We start from the raw sequence: 22737 nt of genomic DNA, 5'->3' as shown, positions 1-22737 counted from the left end.
CAGGGCAGTGGCTTTCCTTCATGTGCTTCTTGGGGAGGGGGGGGCTGTGCAGTCACTGCACAAGAGTTTCTAGTGGTATTTCTGCCATGTGCCATATTCTATCTACTAGAGATTTAGCAGAACATGTTCTGAGTGCTGTAAAGCACAGTCTCCATATGCATGCTGACTGAGCATCACTCGACTTTAACTGGCCACAAGCTGGCAAGCTGGTACTGAGGCTGCTCCTGTCAAGCTTAGGAGCAGCAAAAGTATTTTTACCTTTTGTAAAAGCAGGTTTATTTGGGGGGGAGGGAAATAAAAAAAAAAAGTGCATAGTTTATTCATTAGTTCTTAACTGAATTAACTGCTACACCAGGACTCATAAAAGTAATGCTTCCTAAGCAAAGATGGGAGGCGTTGAGTGAAAAAAATAACTAGTTGACATTCATCTGCTACTGTTTCCTTCTCTTTATCCTGGCTGAACAGTAACATTAGTTCAGCGTTAAGGCGTGAACAGTAACATCAATTCAGCGTTAAGGCGGCTCTGCTTACAGCAGACGGTGTTTTTCTCTAAAAGATGTATTTTGATCAGACTCAGTACTGAGGTATGTCCAGAGGTCTTTCATTCCAGCAACGGAAATGTATTTCAGCTACCCTGAAGTATGTCTTTTTAGGTGCCAATTTCTATCATCTCAGAAGTCTGGGTTCAACAGAAGACTAGATCCTAGAAGACATTGCTACTGAATGCCAGGACTACTGGCTTGCCATGTTGTGCAGGCTGTTTCACCGCTCGGATCCTGGGGAACTGGGAATGATCTTTTTCCATTAAATGCCACAGCCACGGAGCAGAAGAAAAGTCAAATTACTGAGAAGATCCTTGGTGCAGGTGACCAGGAGTTAACTCTGGTACAAGTTGCCTGCACAAGTTTGAGCAAGTACCTTTTCTTACAGGACATGCTCTGATGATAAATGCCCTAAAAACTGTAAAGGGCTCAAATACCTTCAGAAGGAAATTCTCCATAAATAGCTTAATAACCAGGTCTGTCTTCATCACCATGGGCTAAACTAGATGTGTCTGCCACTTCTTATTTTCTTTCTTTTTATTTTGAGATGTTTTACAGTAGTCCAGTGGAATGGGCTTGTGCCCACCCAGCTCACTTCCACACACCAGCAGCCATCATATGCCAACGCCTTATACTCACTATTTCAACCGTTGTCAGAGCCATCCACTCAACCAATGCTGTACATCCTCTTACTGTTCAGCATCTTCATCAATCCCAAGTTCTTCCAACTCTTCATATAAAAAGCCTCTTTTTGCTTGTACCAAAGCAATCCTGTGTAATATTCAAAACACAGCTCATTGAGCAATTGTTTAGGTGTGATTTATCATAAGCATCTGCATTTATATTGAAGCTTCATGGAGTTTTCAGATTTCTATGCCACTTGTTTCACCATGAAAAGATTTAGATGATTCTATGTATGACATGCACAATGCGACTGAATTTATCTTCTCAAGTCAGGGGGAATTAACAAGACAAAAAGTATTTCCTACATAACTATCTATCTTTTCAGTTCTGTAAAGCACGGATTGGAAAAGCAATTGGCCAAATACAGTTTGTGCAGCAGGAAGTGGTCTTCAGCCTTCTTTCAAGTTGACAGGGAATTTTTTTCACATTCATCTTGCATATTCAGAGGCAGGGACAGGGAGCTGTCATGGAACCGTCCTGCAGCTGTTGCTCTGTTGTGAATGATGGTTTCTGATTTGTGGCAATCACTTTCTGAGTCTTGATGTTTCTTTATGTATATCTTCAGATAGCATTTTACAGAGTATTTGAAAATGAGGTAACTTAATTCACTTACATTTAATACAATGCACAGGCAGGAAGTTGCCACCAGAAAATAGAGGAAAATCATCTTCTCTGTAGGTTTGGAAATATAGCAGTCTACAGTATTGGGACACGGTCTTATGTCACATTTCACAAGACATGGTACTTCGAATCCATTGTACAATTTATAAAACAGAACAAGAAAAACTATTTCAAATCCTGTTTTTAAGATAAGGCTGACAAGGGAAGTGCACAGCAATCCACCATCTCTCTCTCCTGCGCTTTTATAAAGTTTCTGGTTGTGGCATTTCTCTCTGTTGTCTCGGTAAGCAATATGAAAAACAACCAAGAGTGAAGGGGTTGAGACCATGATTAATTGCAAAGCCCAAAGTCTGATGTGGGAGACAGGGAAAAAATGGTCAAAGCAAACATTCTCGCAACCAGGCTGCTTGATACTGCATTCAAATTCATCATGTTCATGTTTCCAGATGTTTTCTGCAGCTGCAACGTAAACCAGTAAGCGGAATATGAACACAACTGCTACCCAAATTCTTCCAATTCCTGTTGAATATTTATTCACTCCACTCAACAGATCACGTAGGAAACCCCAGGTCATTTTTCTCCTCAAGGAAAGAAGGAAATGCTGTACTGAAGAAACACAAGATCAGAGAGACACTTCCTCTTGGGCAAAGAAAAATGAGATGTTCATTCAAGGTGAAACATAAGCAGCAGCTGAAGCAATTTAGAATGATTAAGCTTTTAAAAAGGAAACCAACAACAACAAACTACTCTTAATTCTGATAATTTGAACCTTCTGAGGCTATTGCACAAACCTCATTTGCTGTTAAAACATTTTGTCTATCAGGCTTAAGCCTAATCATTCTATTAAACTGTCCTCTGCGAGTAAATGTCTGTTCTTCCGGCGGGTCTCCTGAGCATCAGGTAGAGATTTCTCCAGCAAGTTCAGGCTAGCATTCTACCACTGAGGTACACTCAGCTTAGCTCTGTAGTTATTCAAAATACTATGCAAAGCCAAATCAGATTTCACTTTCAAATTTCAGTATAGGAGCCACGTGTCCCACAAAAGGTTGACTACCAAAATGCAAATGTTTTTTTTTTTTTTGCCTGTGGTCTAACTTCCCAGTAAACTTGTGCAGTATTTTAAATCCTGTTCTGTTTCACTGGATTTATTGTATTTCTTACCATGCAAGAAGTGCACTAAGATTTCCTTAAAAAAAAATTATTTTTTTAATAGTTTCTTTTCCATACAAGTCTTCCTCTGTCCTAACTCTGCAACACTTCTTTTGGAAAAGCAGTCTAAGGAGCCGCCAGTAGTCAGACTCTCCTCAAAGTCAAAAAAAGCCCTGACATAATCACTAAGAGCATACAGTCACCTTCCCACCAGGCCCCACACTGAAGGTCTATGTGGATCTTTGAGGATATGAAGCTCCTTTGTTTTCTAAGAACAAAAAGTAGATGTCTTCCCAGGACACAAAATGGCTGGGAGACATGAGGAGGGAAATCTGAGATCCAGATTTGTGGATCTCAGATTCCAGATTTGTGTCTTCTTTTAACTTCCTCATCCCATCTACTGCTCCTGCAAGTTCTGCCTAGCAGGAGAGAAAATGTACCCCTTTGAGGATGCAGTGGCACATGCAAATCCCACTGCTGCTGTTGTAGCTGCAGCTGGCACTGAAGGATGAGCAAATTCAACTGGGAAGTCTGAGCACAAGTAGCAAACAGGCCACAGCACCACAAAGGTCAACAGAGACGGAAAGCTCAGTACTTCTTTTGCTGTCCCTTGATTTTGCAGCCCATCATGACTTCTGCCTATGGCCAGAATTCTGCCAGAAAGCAAGGTTATTTGCCTGTTTGAGTATTCCTGCTTTGCTACCATTAGAGCTGTTGACTTACTTGAAGAGCTGAGGGACAGCTGCAGAAATGAGTATTTCGCTGATCTATATGGATGTTGAAGGATGTTGAAAAAAAGATGTTTTCACAAAGAATGGTTACCAAGCTACTCCTTTATGCTGCAGGTAAAAAAGAATAATGGGAATATCAGTTGGCTTATATTTTATCAGACATATGCTTATATGCTTTTAAATATGTTTTGCAGGGTGGTGACTTTGTCATTAAAGAACTATTTCTGTCCTCCATGTCTGCAATCAGAGCTCAAGCAGGAGTTTAAATAAAGCTCTTCAAGACATCAGCACTACAGCTTTAATGCTTTCTAGATAAGTCAATACATCAGTCTCAAAGGAGCTGAACAGCAAAGCATTTTACTTAGAATATTACTGCTATGTAATAAAGTACAGACAAGGAAACAAAACATTCTCATCAGTGAGCATGAATATTAACACGTGTGAATGCATCTTGTGGATGAGCTGACCTCTGGAGGAGATTTGAAGGAAAACCTCAAAAGGCCTATACTAGGACTCACAATCACAGGAGAAGGGAAAACTGAATATTGTTATTCCATAGGAAAAAAGCACTGCTGTGAGTGGGCTTTTGCTAATGGCCATAAGATCTGCACCATCCCTTTCTAATGTAAAAAGCCTAATGTCATCTATCAGTCCATGACTAGAGTTTCACCAGTTCTGAGCTTCCAGCTGAACAAGTCAGGACAGATATGCAAGATGTGCCATATAAAGGCTATTAGAGTAAATGTCACCCAGATTACTGAAGACTGAACTTTGAAAATGCAATTAATTCACTGAAGAATTGCAAAGAACATATGATACAAGAAAAAAAATGGATTTCAAAGATGTGGAGTTACTCAACAAGTTGAGAAAATTGCCCTCATGGCACAGCACAAGTACAGACTAATGAAAAGTTAAATTAGCTGAGGCTAGAGAAGACAAAGGCATTATATGGGCTGTATGAAGTTCAGAGCAAGGTGAGGATTCAGAGGACAAAAAAGAGAAATCTTCAAGTAAGCACACAACTGAGCAGTAAGAAACAGATGACAGTGGTATGAAGTTTTGTAACATTTTTAGAAGCAGCAGTACACATGGAAGCAGATGCCAAGAGCAGTGTCAGGGCACGGCACTTCAGCAAAATTATATTCTGACTAACATAATGACAAGAGGGGAGAAAGTGTGATCCACATCCTTGAAGCCAAAGGGAGATCTCAAGCTTTGCATTCAGAGGAGATGTGTTTTGTGCAGAATGAATCAAAGAGAGTCAGGAAGGGAAGCTGGCTGAAGCAATTGAGTGGATTGTGGAAAATGTAGATTACATCAAGTTGCATCAGGGTAATGGCCAATGTTGAGCCTAACAGTGAAATGACTCAAAGGTTTAAAAATGCAACACACAGGTGAAAGGGGTATCTATTTGGCACAGTGGACATAAAGACCACAAAAAAAACTTAGCCTGTATTGGAAATTACAAAAGAGGCATCAGAAAGTCTTAAACAGTAAAAGAAAGATTATTTGCTCCAAGTGCTCAAGAAAAATTTGAATGGAGTAAGAAGTGAAGAGCATGGATTTGATGTTAGATTTACTTCAACTCCCTGCTCCCACACACATACACCTCAACTTGGACAAAAGCTGAAGATCAGAGATACATTCATTTGTTGTACTGATTTCTAGATGAAGTACTAGGGATACGTGTGAAAACAAGGGCCTGTGCTGCTTCTGCTACCAGCAGGAAAAAGATCAGGTTATCTCTCTTCCTCCTCACATACATCAGTTATTCCCTAGATGTGACTTAAACACCCCACTAACAACCACACATACACACACACACTCTGTCTTGCTCACTAGAACCACAAATGACCAGAAAAGCCTCCACACCCCTATTTCCATCAGACATTTCAGCGACTCAGTTTCAACCCTTAAGGCTACACGTGTGCTGTCCTGAGCAAAGAGAGCAACCTGAATGCACCATCAATTTGAGTGTACTGAGTGTAATTTGTTGAGTGAACTGTTTGAATAATGATACTGTTGTTGAATATAGTCTTCAAATAATCATTTCTGTCATTCAGTGTGGTCTGCTGGAGGTTGGCTAATGTGCACTGAGTAACATATCCATTGAACAGCGTAATGCTCAGAGAATTAATTCACCTAAATTTCCATCAGCTCTGCTAATGTCATTACTCTAAAAGCAGAAAAGGTACCTTTATGCAGAGGAGAACGGGGACAAAAAAAATAAGAAAATGCAAGAACAAACTGGCCAAGGAGAGAGAAAGTAGGGAAAGAATCCAAAGTGTTAGTGGCACAAAGAGGGCAGGCAGCTCAGAGCTTGCAGAGCAGCAAATTAGAGGAAGAAGGTGTGGTATTATGGGAAATAGAGATGGAACAGTGAGCGCTAACAGAAAAAAAGACAAGCCTGGAAATGGTGGATCTATGCATTCTGTACAGGCAAGCCAAATTACCCTCATAGGCTGAGAGATGGAAAAAGTTTATTTTTCTGAGAGTATTTTGCTGCACCTGCAACTTACCCTTTTTTGTTGTTTGATTTTTTTGATGGGAAGAAAGAGAACTGTGAGTAGTGGCAAAAATACTAAAGCAGAGATTAGAAGTCACAAAATCACAGGGAAGGGCATAGGATCATAAAAAAGCAGAGTTGATATCAATCTTGAGAGTTCATCCTCTCCCTTTTTCTTACAATTTAACCAAAAAACCACTGCAGCACTTTTTTTTACACACCAAGAATAATCTCAATGTTATGAGGAAAATAAAAAAAAAATAAAATCATTGGCACAATGGTTTCCATAAATGACCAACCAAACAATGAAGCTTAACCTCAGATGTTCATTTAGTAACTTCATTTTCCTCTTATTTTGTTTGCTGATATAAGGCCCTGCGCATCCATTTTATGGTTGCTGAGCCTTTGTGCTTGTTTCATGGACCGCCCACTGCTTTCTTACTGACTGCCAGCAGTGTAAAGTCCACAGGCTGAGAAATACTGATTTGCTTCATTCTCTGACCCTAAGAAGGCTTCATTGTGCATATACTGTTCCTGACAGTTCAGTCTGCTCTTACACTGATGGAAGCTCCACTAGCCCCCACCTTGGTGCATCTACTCCAGTGTTCTGCTGCAGAAGAAGAGGGAACTGGAAATCTCCTGGGAAAACAAGGTTCAGTATAACTCCGTTCAAAGTTACTCTACCGAACTGCATGTGCAGCAGCTATTCAAACTGTTACATATATGTGATAGGAACTGAAAAACTTGCTCCAAGTCATTAATCTTGCAATGCCTTTGTTTCTTGTTCAACAATGGAAGGTGACTTCCCAGTCCTTGTGAAAGAGCCAACAAGAGAAAACAGAGAAGTCATAAAAATTAACTTTGCTTTGTTCAGACAACTCATCACAATATGAGTAAAGCTGTATCATTAACACACTATTGATACTCATTGCTTTCTGAGGCTCTACAGAAACAAGTCAGGTAAGGCCTGACAACCCTTGGTGCCCAACGTGGGGCACCAGGGGTTGAGATAATGACAGATCTGTCCGGATTAATAGTCACTCATCACAATGTTGATTTATTGGCTCTCAAGGTTGCTCCTCTTGATCTCTCAGTTTCAGTATATCGTATCTTACTTCCATCCGGTATTTGCTGTATTAGTGTTTTTCAAGTGTGGGGCTTGGGCTAAGGTTTTTGTCCCATTGTACTTTATGGTAATGACTTGTAATACAATAGAATCATTGATCATGAAACTGATCTGGCTTATGCTCCCAGTGTGGTCTCCACCTTTATACTTTGGGAGGTATATAATAGAAGTGCTTAGAAATTACACATCTTTTTTCTCCTTCTCAGGTGCTCAACCTGTGAAGGAGACATCCTTTTACCCTCCCAGTCCTCCCCCCAGACCATTTACATTTGAGAGTTTTGAATTTTTTGAATGGCATTTTAATGCTGTTGAGACTTGTTTGCTGATCGCGATGGGAATCACCATGCTAGCACGCATACAGAGTGTGTTTTGCCCATGACTGATTTCAAGAGTTAAGCATAGTCAGGTTTGGGTCTTGTCTGGGGTCAAACGACGATGTAGGAGGACCAAGAGGCCCTGAGGCTGGACAGTCATGAGTGGCAGGGTGTGTGGGATAGTATGGGCAAGTATCTAGGTCAGTGGGCCCCTCCAGTACTTTGGAATTTCACTACCGAACAACTGCAAAATCCAGAAGAATTAGTAAAACACTTAAATGAGGTGTGTGGTCATTCTGGCCATACCAGAGATGGACAAATCATGGCAACGTGCTGGGGCTTGGCCTATGCTTACAGGGCCTTGTTCAACACTATCCAGCACCTTCAAAAGGAAAAGAATGTCGGCGGATCTGAGGGCAAAGCAACAGTCAGCGCAGCTACTCCAGCTCCAGGCACAGGAGCTTCACCACGCCCAGCGACAAGTACAGTCACTACTCAAACTTTGGCTGCAATGAACAGCGCAGCTACCCCAGTGGCAAGTACAGCAGCTGCTCAAACTTCGACTGCAACAGACAGTGCAGTCACCCCAGCTCCAAGCACAGCAGCTACACCACCCCCAGCAACAAGTACAGTCGCTACTCAAACCACAGTGATAATCACTGCAGCCAAACCAGAGGACCAATTCATACCAGTATTGGTTGCCCCTGTACGCAAGAGAAAAAGCAAAAAAAAGGCAAGAAGGGTGAAGCAAGATGAAGAAACACAAGCTTTCTTGGGTGCTGTGTGGTTCTGGAGAATGCACATCCCAAATTACAGTTCAATTGTAAGCCTTCTCTATCATGTGACCCGGAAGAAGAATGATTTTAAATGGGGCCCTGAGCAACAACAAGCCTTTGAACAAATTAAACGCGAGATAGTTCATGAAGTAGCCCTTGGACCAGTCCGGACCGGACCCCCCGGTGCAGGGGGGGGGGAGACGGGCACGGACCTCGATTGTTGTCAGCTCGGCACCACTCACTGGAAGTGAGTGAACAAGTTACCTGACTGGGTTTAAACCACGACAGTTCTTTTTGGCGCCTAACATGGGGCACCAGGGGTTGAGATAAGAACAGATCTGACTGGATTGATAGTCACTCGTCACAATGCTGATTTATTGGCTCTCAAGGTTTTTCCTCTTGATCTCACAGTTTCAGTATATCATATCTTACGTCCATCCGGTGTTTGCTGTATTAGTGTTTTTCAGGTGTGGGGCTTGGGCTAAGGTTTTTATCCCATTGTACTTTATGGTAATGACTTGTAATACAATAGAATCATTGATCATGAAACTGATCTGGCTTATGTTCCCAGTGTGGTCACCACCTTTATACTTTGGGAGGTATATGATGGAGGTGCTTAGCAATTACACATCTTTTTTCTCCTTCTCAGGTGCTCAACCTGTGAAGGAGACATCCTTTTACCCTCCTAGTCGTCCCCCCAGACCATTTACATTTGAGAGTTTTGAATTTTTTGAATGGCCTTTTAATGCTGTTGAGACTTGTTTGCTGATGGTGATGGGAATCACCATGCTAACACGCATACAGAGTGTGTTTTGCCCACTACTGATTTCAAGAGTTAAGCAGAGTCAGGTTTGGGTCTTGTCTGGGGTCAAACGACGATGTAGGAGGACCGAGAGATTTTCCCTGAGGCTGGACAGCCATGAGTGGCAGGGTGTGTGGGATAGTATGGGCAAGTATCTAGGTCAGTGGGCCCCTCCAGTATTTTGGAATTTCACTACCGAACAACTGCAAAATCCAGAAGAATTAGTAAAACACTTAAATGAGGTGTGTGGTCATTCTGGCCATACCAGAGATGGACAAATCACGGCAACGTGCTGGGGCTTGGCCTATGCTTACAGGGCCTTGTTCAACACTATCCAGCACCTTCAAAAGGAAAAGAATGTCAGCGGATTTGAGGGCAAAGTGACAGTCGCTACTCAAACTTTGGCTGCAATGAACTGCGCAGCTACCCCAGTGGCAAGTACAGCAGCTGCTCAAACTTCAACTGCAACAGACAGCGCGGTTACCCCAGCTCCAAGCACAGTAGCTACACCACCCCCAGCAACAAGTACAGTCGCTACTCAAACCACAGTGATAATCACTGCAGCCAAACCAGAGGACCAATTCGTACCAATATCAGTTGCCCCTGTACGCAAGAGAACAAGCAAAAAGGAGGCAAAAAGGGTGAAGCGAGATGAAGAACCAATGAATTCACCACCCGGTCCAGAATCTGATCAGGAGTCATCATCACATGACGAAGAAGAAGAAGAAGAGGTAACTTCTCGACCTCGGACCTCAACCGAGCTGCGTAATATGCGAAAAGATTTTACTCGTCAACCAGGGGAGCACATCATCACCTGGTTACTCCGATGCTGGGACAATGGCGCCGATGGTCACGAACTAGAAGGTACAGAAGCCAAGCAGCTGGGATCACTTGCTAGAGAAGGGGGAATTGACAAAGCAATTGCAAGAGAGAAAAAGTCCCTCAGCCTTTGGAGGAGGCTCTTGGCAGCTGTGAAAGAAAGGTTTCCGTACAAGGACGATGTTACGAGTCGTTCGGCCAAGTGGACTACTATAGACAAAGGCATCCAGTCTCTGAGGGAATCGGCCATCGTAGAGATGATCTATCACATCAAGCCGAATAACGGGGATACACCTATAGATCCAGATGAAGTTGAATGTACACGACCCATGTGGCGAAAACTTACACGGAATGCACCGTCATCATATGCCCATTCATTGGCAACAGTGACCTGGAATGACATAGTACCACTAACAGTGGATGAAATGGTTCATAAACTCCGAGAGTTCGAAGACAATCTCACACCTTCCATCATCTCAGCTGTGAAAAAACTGTCCCAGGACCTCGAAAAATTGAGGGACGATGTATCTGATTTATCCAGCTCCTCACGTGTACCAACACACGTCTCAGCTATTAACAAAAGGCGTCCTATTGTTCAAGAGAGGAGATACAGAAGGTATACGCCACGGGGTACCCTATGGTTTTACCTGCTGGATCACGGAGAAGACATGACAAAGTGGGATGGAAAACCTACTTCAGCTTTGGAGGAACGGGTGAGTGAACTGAAGAGGGGAGCAAGGGCCAAGACTGATCGTCCCATGAGAGCTACGGCTTCAGTCTCTGGTGAGCAGTTTCCCAGATGGAGTGGAAGAGCTGATTTTACTCCAGCTCCTGTGATAATGAAGAATAATCCCTTTCAACACGACTTAAGTGTCCAATGCTGTGACGACCATTAGAGGGGCCCTGCCTCCAGCCAGGTGGAGGTAGGGGACAATCGGATTTACTGGACTGTGTGGATCAGATGGCCTGGCACATCAGTCCCACAGAAGTATAAGGCTCTAGTAGATACCGGTGCACAGTGTACCCTGATGCCATCAAGCTGTCAAGGGGTGGAACCCATCTATATTTCTGGAGTAACAGGAGGATCCCAAGAGTTGACTGTGCTGGAGGCTGAAATCAGCCTGACTGGGAGGGAATGGCAAAAGCATCCTATTGTGACTGGTCCAGAGGCTCCATGCATTCTCGGCATAGACTACCTCAAGAGAGGATACTTCAAAGACCCAAAAGGGTACCGGTGGGCTTTTGGTATTGCTGCTTTGGAGACTGAGGAAATTGAGCAGCTGTCCACCTTGCCTGGTCTCTCAGAAGATCCCTCTGCTGTGGGGTTGCTGAAAGTTGAAGAACAACAAGTGCCAATTGCGACCACAACAGTGCACCGGCGGCAATATCGCACCAACCGAGACTCCCTGATTCCCATCCATCAGCTGATCCGTAGACTGGAGAGTCAGGGGGTGATCAGCAGGACCTGCTCACCCTTCAATAGCCCCATATGGCCAGTGCGAAAGTCTAATGGAGAATGGAGACTAACAGTAGACTATCGTGGCCTGAATGAAGTCACACCACCATTGAGTGCTGCCGTACCGGACATGCTAGAACTTCAGTATGAGCTAGAGTCAAAGGCAGCCAAGTGGTATGCCACGATTGATATTGCCAATGCATTTTTTCTCAATTCCTTTGGCAGCAGAGTGCAGGCCACAGTTTGCTTTTACTTGGAGGGGTGTCCAGTTCACTTGGAACCGACTGCCCCAGGGGTGGAAACACAGCCCTACCATTTGCCATGGACTGATCCAGACTGCACTGGAACAGGGGCAAGCTCCAGAACACCTGCAATACATTGATGACATTATTGTGTGGGGCGATACAGCGGAAGAAGTCTTTGAGAAAGGGAGGAAAATAATCCAAATCCTGCTGAAAGCCGGTTTTGCCATAAAACGGAGTAAGGTCAAGGGACCTGCACAGGAGATTCAATTTTTGGGAATAAAATGGCAAGATGGACGTAGACAGATCCTCACAGATGTGATCAACAAGATAACAGCAATGTCTCCACCAACTAATAAGAAAGAAACGCAAGCTTTCTTGGGTGCAGTGGGGTTCTGGAGAATGCACATCCCAAATTACAGTTCGATTGTAAGCCCTCTCTATCATGTGACCCGGAAGAAGAATGATTTTAAATGGGGCCCTGAGCAGCAACAAGCCTTTGAACAAATTAAACGCGAGATAGTTCATGAAGTAGCCCTTGGACCAGTCCGGACCGGACCAGATGTAAAAAATGTACTGTACACTGCAGCTGGGGAGAACGGTCCTACCTGGAGCCTCTGGCAGAAAGCTCCAGGAGAGACTCGAGGTCGACCCCTCGGCTTTTGGAGTCGGGGATACAAAGGATCTGAGGCCAGCTATACCCCAACTGAGAAAGAGATACTGGCAGCCTATGAAGGGGTTCGAGCTGCTTCGGAAGTGATTGGCACTGAAGCACAGCTCCTCCTGGCACCCCGGCTGCCCGTGCTGGGCTGGATGTTCAAAGGCAGGGTCTCCTCTACACATCATGCAACTGATGCTACATGGAGTAAATGGGCTGCACTAATTACACAACGAACTCGAATAGGAAATCCCAGTCGTCCAGGCATTCTAGAAGTCATCATGGACTGGCCAGAGGGCAAAGATTTCGGAATGTCACCAGAGGAGGAGGTGGTGCGCGCTGAAGAGGCCCCACCATATAATAAACTGTCAGAAAGTGAAAAGCAGTATGCCTTGTTTACTGATGGCTCTTGCCGTATTGTGGGAAAGCATCGGAGATGGAAGGCAGCTGTATGGAGTCCTGGACGACAAGTTGCAGAAACTGCTGAAGGAGAGGGTGAATCGAGTCAATTTGCCGAGGTGAAAGCCATCCAGCTGGCCCTGGACATTGCTGAACGAGAAAAGTGGCCAGTACTTTACCTCTATACTGACTCATGGATGGTGGCAAATGCCCTGTGGGGGTGGTTGAAGCAATGGAAGCGGAGCAACTGGCAACGCAGAGGTAAACCCATCTGGGCTGCTGCACTGTGGAAAGATATTGCTGCCAGGGTGCAGAACCTGGTGGTGAAGGTACGTCATGTAGATGCCCATGTACCCAAGAGTCGGGCCACTGAGGAACACCAGAACAACCAACAAGTGGATAAAGCGGCTAAGATTGAAGTGGCTCAGATGGACTTAGATTGGCAACATAAATGTGAATTATTTTTGGCCCGGTGGGCCCATGACACTTCAGGCCATCAGGGCAGAGATGCAACATATAGATGGGCCCGTGATCGAGGGGTGGACTTAACAATGGACACTATTGCCCAGGTTATTCATGAGTGTGAAACATGTGCTGCAATTAAACAAGCCAAGCGGTTAAAGCCTCTTTGGTATGGAGGACGATAGTTGAAGTATAAATATGGGGAGGCCTGGCAGATTGACTATATCACACTGCCACCAACCCGCCAAGGCAAGCGCCATGTGCTTACCATGGTGGAAGCAACCACCGGGTGGCTGGAAACATACGCTGTGCCCCATGCCACTGCCCGGAACACCATCCTGGGCCTTGAGAAACAGATTTTGTGGCGACACGGCACCCCAGAGAGAATTGAGTCAGACAATGGGACTCATTTCCGGAATAACCTTATAGATATTTGGGCCAAAGAGCATGGCATTGAGTGGGTATATCACATACCCTACCATGCACCAGCCTCTGGAAAAATCGAACGGTACAATGGGCTGTTAAAAACTACACTGAGAGCGATGGGTGGGGGAACTTTCAAGCATTGGGATACACATTTACCAAAGGCCACCTGGTTGGTCAACACCAGAGGATCTGCCAACAGGGCTGGCCCAGCCCAGTCAGAACTTTTACATATTGTAGAGGGGGACAAAGTTCCCGTGGTGCATATGAAGAATTTGCTGGGGAAGACAGTCTGGGTTATTCCTGCGTCAGGTAAAGGCAAACCCACTCGTGGGATTGCTTTTGCTCAGGGACCTGGATATACTTGGTGGGTAATGCGGGAAGATGGGGAAGTCCGATGTATACCTCAAGGGGATTTGATTTTAGGGGAAAACAGCCAGTGAACTCAATTGTATGCTGTTGCCTGCTGTGTAATGCTTTTATAGCCCATCAACTAGATGTCTCCAGGTCACCAGCAACTGGCCCTGACTTCCCTCCAGCCATCATCCCAACAGAGAATGAACTTGGAACATCATGGACCGAATGGACTCGGCAGCATTAAAGGATTGGTCCATGCACTAAGAAAATGATTTTTTCCTCTTGGTCTGTATGTATATGGATGTATATATGTGGGAGAGCGATGGTGTATTGAAAATGTGGGATCTGAGCACGACGTGAATGGTATGGAATAAGGGGTGGATAATGTCCTGGGTTCAGCAGTAGCAGTCATGTTTTTTCCTTTGTGTTAGCTGGTGCAGTGCTGTGTTTTGACTTCTAGTTTGAGAACAGTGTTGGTGAAGCCGATGTTTTCGGTTGTTGCTAAGTGATGTTTACCCTGACCAAGGACTCTGTGAGGCTCATGCTCTGCCAGGGAGGAGGGCAAGCTGTGAGGAAGCAGAGACGGGGCGCCTGACCCGGGCTAGCCGGGGAGGTATTCCATACCACAGCACGTCATGCCCAGGGTGGGGGGTAACTGGGAGTTACCCGGAAGGACACGGGCTTCCGGGTGGAACTCGCTTTCTTGGCCAGTGGTATCGTATTCTCTTCCCTTGTTATTTTCCCTTATCATTGTTTTAGCTGATAGTAGTGGTGGTGATTTGTTGCTGGACTGTTCTTGTCTCAACCCGTAGGAGTTGCACTCTCTCGATCCTCCTCCCCATTCCTCCGGGAGCGGGGAAGGGGAGAGCCCCGGTGCGGGGGGGGGGGGGGGGGGGGGGCGGGGGAGACGGACACGGACCTCGATTGTTGTCAGCTCGGCACCACTCACTGGAAGTGAGTGAACAAGTTACCTGACTGGGTTTAAACCACGACAATGCAGCAGCTTTATAGCTACTGGTCCATGCACTTAGATAAGAGTGATGGTATATTGAAAATGTGGGATCTGAGCATGACGTAAATGGTATGGAATAAGGGGTGGATAACGTCCTGGGTTCAGCAGTAGCAGTCATTTTTCTCCTTCTTGGTAGCTGGTGCAGTGCAGTGTTTTGACTTTCGGCTTGGGAACAGAGCTGGTAACAATGATGTTTTGGTTTGGCCAAGGACTTTGTGAGCCTCATGCTCTGCCAGGGAGGAGGGAAAGCCAGGAGGAAGCAGAGACAGGACACCTGACCCAAACTGACCAAAGAGGTATTCCATACCACAGCACATCATGCCCAGGATGTAACTGAGAGTTACCTGGACGGGCTGGGACTGCGGGGTTGGAGGAGGTATCGGTCAGTGCCTGGTCAGGCTGGGGGGGACAAGTTATCGGTTGGCTGGTGGTGAGGTGATGTATTCTCTTCCCTTGTTATTTCCTTTATCATTGTTATTATTGGTATTAGCAGTAGTGATTTGTGTTATACCTTAATTACTAAACTGTTCTTATCTCAACCCGTGGGAGTTGCATTCTTTTCAATTCTCCTCTCCATCCCTCCAGGAGTAGGGGGATGGAAAGAAGGGGGGGAGTGAGTGAACTAGTTACCTGACTGGGTTTAAACCACAATAGCCCTCCTGGTCTGCGTGCTGGCCAAGATGTTTACTAGCCATGACCGCTGCTAGTGATGGTGCAGAACAATCTGTGGTTCTCAGGCTGATGTAAGCCGGAGGTTTTCCACTTATTTCATTCTTGAGTCACCTCCAGTGTAAGCAGAGGCCCTATGTACAAGAGGTACTAGCAACAGCTTGCTCTTCTCACAGCTCAATGAAAAGTGACCTATAAACACTTCAGTTTGAATTACATTGGTATAAACCCTTTGTTAATGTGTAATAAGAAATTGAGTTCTCTCCTCAAAACATCAACAATCTAGACAGAGAGAACATGTGCTGTGGAGATGTCCACTGGAGAGGTGATATGCTTTATCCAGCATCACTCACCACATCAGAGGCAGAGCCAGGAAAAGACCCATGGTATCTCATAGCCCTTGTCCCTTGCTTTCCTCTTCATCAGCTTACTGATTATAACTTTTCACTGTTTCATGCCTATTATTGTCTTCCAATTCCTTGGAGCAAGAAATAAGCCGTTTGGTACATTGGAAGATAAATGGGTATGGTGATATTAAAAGTAGAATTCCACAGACAATTCAATAGTGTTTAAAATATACATGTGGTGTGTAAAAACATCAGCTCAAGTATTTATTTGCCAGCTGACTACAGGAAGGGAAAGAAAAAAAACTAGATGGCAGAGGGCTTAGCTGGTCATTTAGCACCAGACCAGAGCTTGCTTGTTTGGGTTTTACACCTGACTTTCCATAGACTTCTGGAGTGGCTTGTGATAAATCTCCTTCCTTTCTGGGCTTTGGGATCTTAGGTGCCAAGAAGTTATTTATCTGAAAATATCACTTATAAACTACATCTTCAGTAGGCTTCATATCCTTAAGCACGCCTGGCATTCTTTTTATAGCCAGTGGTGGCAAAATCGAGTCTTGTTTTGTATTTAGGGAAACCACAAACACCTCTTAATAACCCAGATGCTGCTGAATGTGATGCTTTGCCAGCTGCTAATTGCTGTGGTCTCTCCTCCACAGCAATTAATGGGTTTTGAGAGAGGGCAGACACAGTTTGCTTTGTTGCTTTGGTAAACTGTGTAATTAAAAAAAAAAAAAAAACAAAAAAAAACACCTCAGAAGTAGCCAAAATTGCTTTTTTTTTTTTAAAGTCATGATGTCTGTATTTGGACTACACAACTGCTACTGAATTTCTCATCACCTCTGTGCCAAACCAGTCACCCATCTCTCACATGCTCTCCTGCTGTAAGTACAAACTCCCTCTGCAGCAAATTACTGCCATTCAGGCTCCTGTTGTAACACTTCAGTCAGCTCATAAAAAAAAATGAATTGACAAAGTCAGAAGATTTACACTTGAACAAGTGACTGTCACTGGCCACATTTACAGTTTGTGAGTCCTTAGTAGTTATAAAGCATTTTAATAGTGCAATGAAAAGAGGATTACATCTGTGGTTTATGCTGGCTGATGGGACATTTCATGAGACTATTCTAAAGCCTCTTTGACATTAGAAAAACAACTTCTCATTTGGTAAAACTATAAAACTATATTTTATAACAAGAAGCTCTAACTTACCTGTGCTTCACTGAATGATTACACCCAGACCAAAGCCTTCTTAGTGGCGTTAACAATCAGTGACTCATTTCCAAGAAATGGAGTTACTGCTTTAAGCCTTGAAAATGGAAACTGCTTGTCTCCTAGGTAATACAAACTAAATGAGTGAAACCTGATCATCTCTCCTGGCACACTGTTCACACTAGAACCATAACGTGTCTTGCATCACCAGAAAGATATGAGGAAACTACAGCATTTGTTTAAAGTCACAGACTTTGTCTGCATCTTTTAAGCACTCACCAGCATTAGGTTTAATGCTGCACACTTAGTGCTTTCATGTTAGTGACCGCACAACCTGAAGACACACGTGTTGTGGCATCCAAAGCAGAGGGCAGTGATCATAGAAACACAGAATCCTAGAATAGTTTAGGTTGGAAGGGAACTTAAAGATCATCCAGTTCCAACCCATCTGCCATGGGCAGGGACACCTTCCACTAGACCAGGTTGCTCAAATTCCCGTCCAACCTGGCTTTGAACACTGCCAGGGATGGGGCAGCCACAACTTCTCTGGACAACCTGTTCCATTGCCTCATCACCCTCACAGTACAGAACTTAATGATCAGTGACCCTGTATGCGACACATGTAGCCTGTGCACTTGAAAGTCAAGAAGTCACTTGACCATGTCAATCTTGCATGAAGACATGCAGAAGATGCCCTGCAAAGAGCCTGCCTTTCATATACCATTCTTACAGGAATGACCTGCAGGATCTGGCTAGCTCCCCGTTTCAGATGCTCCTTCATTACTAATTTTCATCTCATCCAACTTATGCTCTCCCTTAGATACTAACTTTACCGCAACATCAAAAGAGCAAGAAGGGTCATTATGAAATGCTTCTTGACCCTTAGTACCCCTTCATAGTGTGGCTTCTATGTGTTTTTTCAGAAGAACATTTTCCATGTGAAAAACTAGAAAACACTGTATGGAATTACTGTAACCTTCTGAAATCATATAATTAAGACCATTAACTCCCACCAGGCTTGCTCTTTGATATTTTACATCAGATCTGTATCTCAGGTTCTCTTCAGCAAGTAAATTGTCCGCTAAAGACAATATTCTTTTAGGCACACAGTACTCCTAACAATACATTTCACAAATGTTCAGACAGGTCTTTCTATTAAATCACAGAGGTTTTACCAAAAAAGTAAAGCCTGGATTTTGTTATTAAATTGTATTTTCACTACTGTACATGCTAATCAATCCCCACATTGCACTAGGCAGGTGAGCCACTCCCCACCAGAAAGCACAGAACTAAATTTTTAATAACTGAGCAATGGAATAAGTTTCTGTCCTGCCTTCTGCATCTTACCAACCATCAACATTTTGCAGCCATTTTTACCTAAGATGTGGCTATACCACTGAGTGACGTTACCAAAAAAGCAGAAAGACTGAACTCCTTGCCTCAAATGAATTTTTCATGGTACAATTTATTCACAGTATACTTTATTTAGCTTAAACTTACTGAGGTTTTTAGCTGGGAATTATATGCAAATCTTCAGTAGTTTTATGGAGAGGAGGGTATCTAACTCATCTGCCTGAAATAGGACCTTAGTACTGTCCCCAGAGAAGTTGATGCCTCCAGAGGGTGAGTGAAGGTGTCAGAGTTGAAGCTGGACTGCAGGGACTGCAGAGTCTCCCAGCTGCCTGCCGGAGGGAGCTACCAGGCAGGCACCTTCCTCCGAGCACTGCTGCTGAATGACTGACAACAGCCACAGTCAGCTGAATGACGTTCAGTTCACATCAGGAATTCAAAGGCCAAAATCACTGTAGAAATATTGTGATGACCTGTAGTACTGGGAAAGCTAAAATTTAACTTCAGATCTAAACTTTATTATGGCATTAAAGGCACCTGAGCAATTGTAACTGTCCTTCAGAGATGGAAAACAAAAAAGTCCCAACAGCTCAATTTTTAATAATTGTAATTGCATGGTTACAATCCAATCACTTAAATATCAAAGCTGTTTAATCACTTAAATATCAAAGCTGACACCTACAGTTATACCCCTACTGTATCTAGTATATAAACATTAGACACTGCCACTCTCCAGTGTATTTCATTACGTGGTGATATTTATACATTGAAAGATGACTGTGAGGTGTAGAGAATCTGAAGACTTCAAGATTACGTCATCAGAGTCCCTTACTACAGAGTTAAATCTCCTGTGAAATTCCTACCCTCCAGAGTCCTCTGACCAGCTGTACTCCCTGCCTGAGGTCTGAAGGGTGCTAGATCAGAGAGGGTGCTAGCTGAAGGATTTTAACGTACCATAGCTTAAGCTAATTGAAAAATCCAGTATTGTAGGCAGAGGTTAGTTGTCGTCTGTGCCCCCACTTCCAACTGTACTGCCCTGCTTACACCAGACTGCCTCACTCAGCCAACTGAAAACATAAACTTTGTTCTTTTCAATTTTCTAGCAATGTTAGTTTTCAGATGGACCAGGGAGCAAAACTGGTATATGCCAAGGCTGAGAAATTCTGAGTCCTCATGCAAGGTCCACAGGTGAAAACAGGTCTCCCCTTACCCCCTCACTTTTGGAGGTGCAGTCTTAGATTAGCTCAAGTTGGTCTTTAAACCCAACTCCAAGGTGTCTTAGAAGCTGTGTACTGTTGTGGTGAGCAAATTCAGTGTTGCATGTGTTTCTCTGCTCTTCATTTTTAATAGAAACTAGCTTTTTCTTTCCAGGAGGGACGCTTTGGGGTTTGGTATTATTCTGTTCCCAGTCAGAAACAATTTGCCCACCCATTAATGAAAGTAGAACCAAGCAAAGTGCATTTCTCCTCCCATATTGAATTCAGTTAAAAAAGATTTGTAAGCTTTATCAGTATTTGAAGAACAATTGCTCTAATCTTTGCTGGAAGGCATGGCTGGGTGATTTGTTTGTCTCTCACAGGCACAGGTGGCTAACAAGTGCTATAGAAGACATACACACAATGTTACAAAACACAGAAGATTCACTCTAACAGATTTTCATTTTTAAAATGATAATTGCCTTAAAACTGTCAGGGATAGGATCCCAGCCACTACATGCTACTTGTCTGAATGCTCTGCTTCCTTTCAATGGGGACGATACAAATGAGCAACAGCAGCTGCAGAGCATAGTAAAGGGCTCTTGAGACTGACTTGAGCTGAGCAACAACCACACCGAAAGCTCTCAAAGGCCACCTCTGTCTAGCTGGAGATGTTTGTTTCTTCTCCTGCAATTATGTCCTAAATATGGCAGTACTGTTTCACATGCCTCAGTGCTCTCCCCATTAGCTATGAGTAAGGTGCAGGAAGTACTTTCCAAATTTTGCTTTCCCTTTTCCCCGAGACTTGTTCAGGACAAAAAATTCCCAACTGTCAAATTTATTAAAATGTCATGAAATTCACAGTGTACAAGGGCATGTAGTGATAGGACAAAGGCTTTAAACTGACAGGGGGTGGATTTAAACTGGATACTGTGAAGACGTTCTTTATTGTGAGGCTGGTGAGACGTTGGCATGGGTTGACCAGAGAAGTTGTGGCTGCCCCATCCCTGGCAGTGTTCAAGCCCAGGTTGGACAGGGCTTTGAGCAACCTGGTCTAGTGTGTGGTGTCCCTGGCCATGGCAGCGAGGTTGGAACTAGATGAGCTTTAATGTCTCTTCTAACCAAACCCATTCTGTGACTCTGTGATTCATGTATGAAAACCCTAACAACCACATGATGGAAACTGCCCCTCTCACTACATGTCAAAGCAGTGCTGAAGTCCCAGTGTTGATGCAAAGCCTATTTTTTCTGTTCCAAACAGCTCTGTAACTGTCTCTCTAACATAGGGATATGCTTAGCAGTAGCTTGAGGCATTCTACGTGTATTTTGAAAACAATGTGAAGCTCTGCTCTTGTGCAGTATTTGAGATAAGGAGGAGCTGTGAGGTGAATTGGCTAGATGCAGAGGCACACTGCTGCTCCTAAGCTGCATCAGGCTATCACATGCTAAAGACACCTGTGGAACACACCACCAGGCTCCCTCGATCCCCAGTGGAGGCTCTTCTGCAGCTCAAACAATAAGAGGATGTGAGCCTCAAAAGAAGCAGAAACTACTAAGAAGTTCTGAATGGCCATTGATTTAGAGAAAACTCCAGGAACAAACTCGCCAACAGAGTTTCAAGTTGACAAGCAAGTATTCTTTATTGCGGCGCCGGGAGACACGTAACGTGCTCCTCGTAACGTGTGTCCCCGAATTGCTATACAGGTCATCCTTATATGGTCACTGAGCATATTACATCATTTTCCAAAAAGTTTCCGGCATGCATACAAAAATGTGGTGGTCTTTAAGGGTCGTTTACTTTTCCCAACAAGCTTAATTAAAATTACAGACATAGCAATCATCCTGGCCGCCTACTTATCAGTCAGTTTAACTGCTCTCACCCTGGACATCTGCTAGTCCCCACCCCAGGTCCGGTCCTTCTATTCTGCTTTTCTCACACCTTTTGTACTGAGGCCCTGAGGGCCTGAAACTATGTCAACTACCTCCAAGCACCGCAGTTATTTTCCATTACAAAGCCATCAAACTTAACATTACTTAGAACTGATTACATTTTGTACTTTTGTGCCTCCTTGTCTCACCATGAATGCATACAGCACAATACCAAATGCAGAATCCCAAATGAATGTCTTTAAAAGGAAAACAAATCTCAGTAACAACCTCAGGTTTGTAAAAGGAGGGCTTTTTTTTGCATGGTTACTTTTCAGGAGAGGTACTCAGATATTAAGAGGACAGGTGACTCAGAAATACCACACATGTTTACAATTCTACCCTTTTATAGAGTTTCTTCTGTAAAAAGATGCCTGACTACTTTATAAGCCTTGACAGATTAAGGATTTCAACATCCTGTTGGGTCAGATGACAGCAACATAATATTCACATTAAAGATAAAATAAGACACTTTCCCACAGTCATAAAGCACAACTACAAACACCAAGCAGTCCAAGCTTTTCTTGGAAGTTATATGGTTAGCCGGAACCTGCTCAACGTATACCAAGTACCAGCATTCACATTCAAATCCAACCCTGCTTCTACATCCCTCTCTGCTCCTTTTTCTACGCATAAAGCCTTATCCCACAACTCTTCATATGGTGAACATTTTTTCTCCAGACAGTGGTGTTCTTTGTATGTGTGTGATTTCTTCCCCCATCAATGATGCCTGGAGCATAAGAAAGATGCTAGAGAACTAGCAGCAACCTGACAATATCCACTATCAGGCAAATGTGTTCTGGCATAAAACCTGACAATATTCACTATCAGGCAAATGTGTTCTGGCATAAAACTCATCCTACCATGACCTGGAAAATAGCACCATGACCATGGCTGACTTTGGGTCAGAAATTTTAGCTACATGGATGGGGTCAGTTAATGACAGCTGCTGGGAAGGAGG

The 22737-nt window shown here is 43.9% G+C and overlaps 1 protein-coding gene across 2 annotated transcripts; it reads right to left on the bottom strand.

The window, feature by feature from the left end:
• Positions 1–502: 502 nt before the first annotated feature.
• Positions 503–20181, bottom strand: GJB7 (gap junction protein beta 7). Of its 2 annotated transcripts, XM_061460327.1 has the most exons (3): positions 19609–20181; positions 3720–3835; positions 503–2453 (listed from the first exon to the last, which is right to left on the bottom strand). In XM_061460327.1, exon 3 carries the CDS (start codon positions 2419–2421, stop codon positions 1627–1629), a length of 795 nt encoding a protein of 264 aa, XP_061316311.1. In that variant the 5' UTR covers positions 2422–2453; positions 3720–3835; positions 19609–20181; the 3' UTR covers positions 503–1626. The 2 variants fall into 2 exon arrangements, with proteins under 2 accessions (XP_061316311.1, XP_061316312.1); XM_061460328.1 differs by lacking the exon at positions 19609–20181 and having other exon boundaries at positions 3720–4071.
• Between the last annotated feature and the right edge of the window lie 2556 nt (positions 20182–22737).

Source organism: Pezoporus flaviventris, unplaced genomic scaffold (genome assembly GCF_033815535.1).
Source record: "Pezoporus flaviventris isolate CSIRO_AGI_PZ_B2104156 unplaced genomic scaffold, CSIRO_AGI_Pfla_v1 ptg000031l, whole genome shotgun sequence".
Taxonomy (NCBI): domain Eukaryota; kingdom Metazoa; phylum Chordata; class Aves; order Psittaciformes; family Psittacidae; genus Pezoporus; species Pezoporus flaviventris.
The sequence above is the reverse complement of the archived record's forward strand: the minus strand, read 5'-3'. Positions and strand labels throughout refer to the sequence as shown.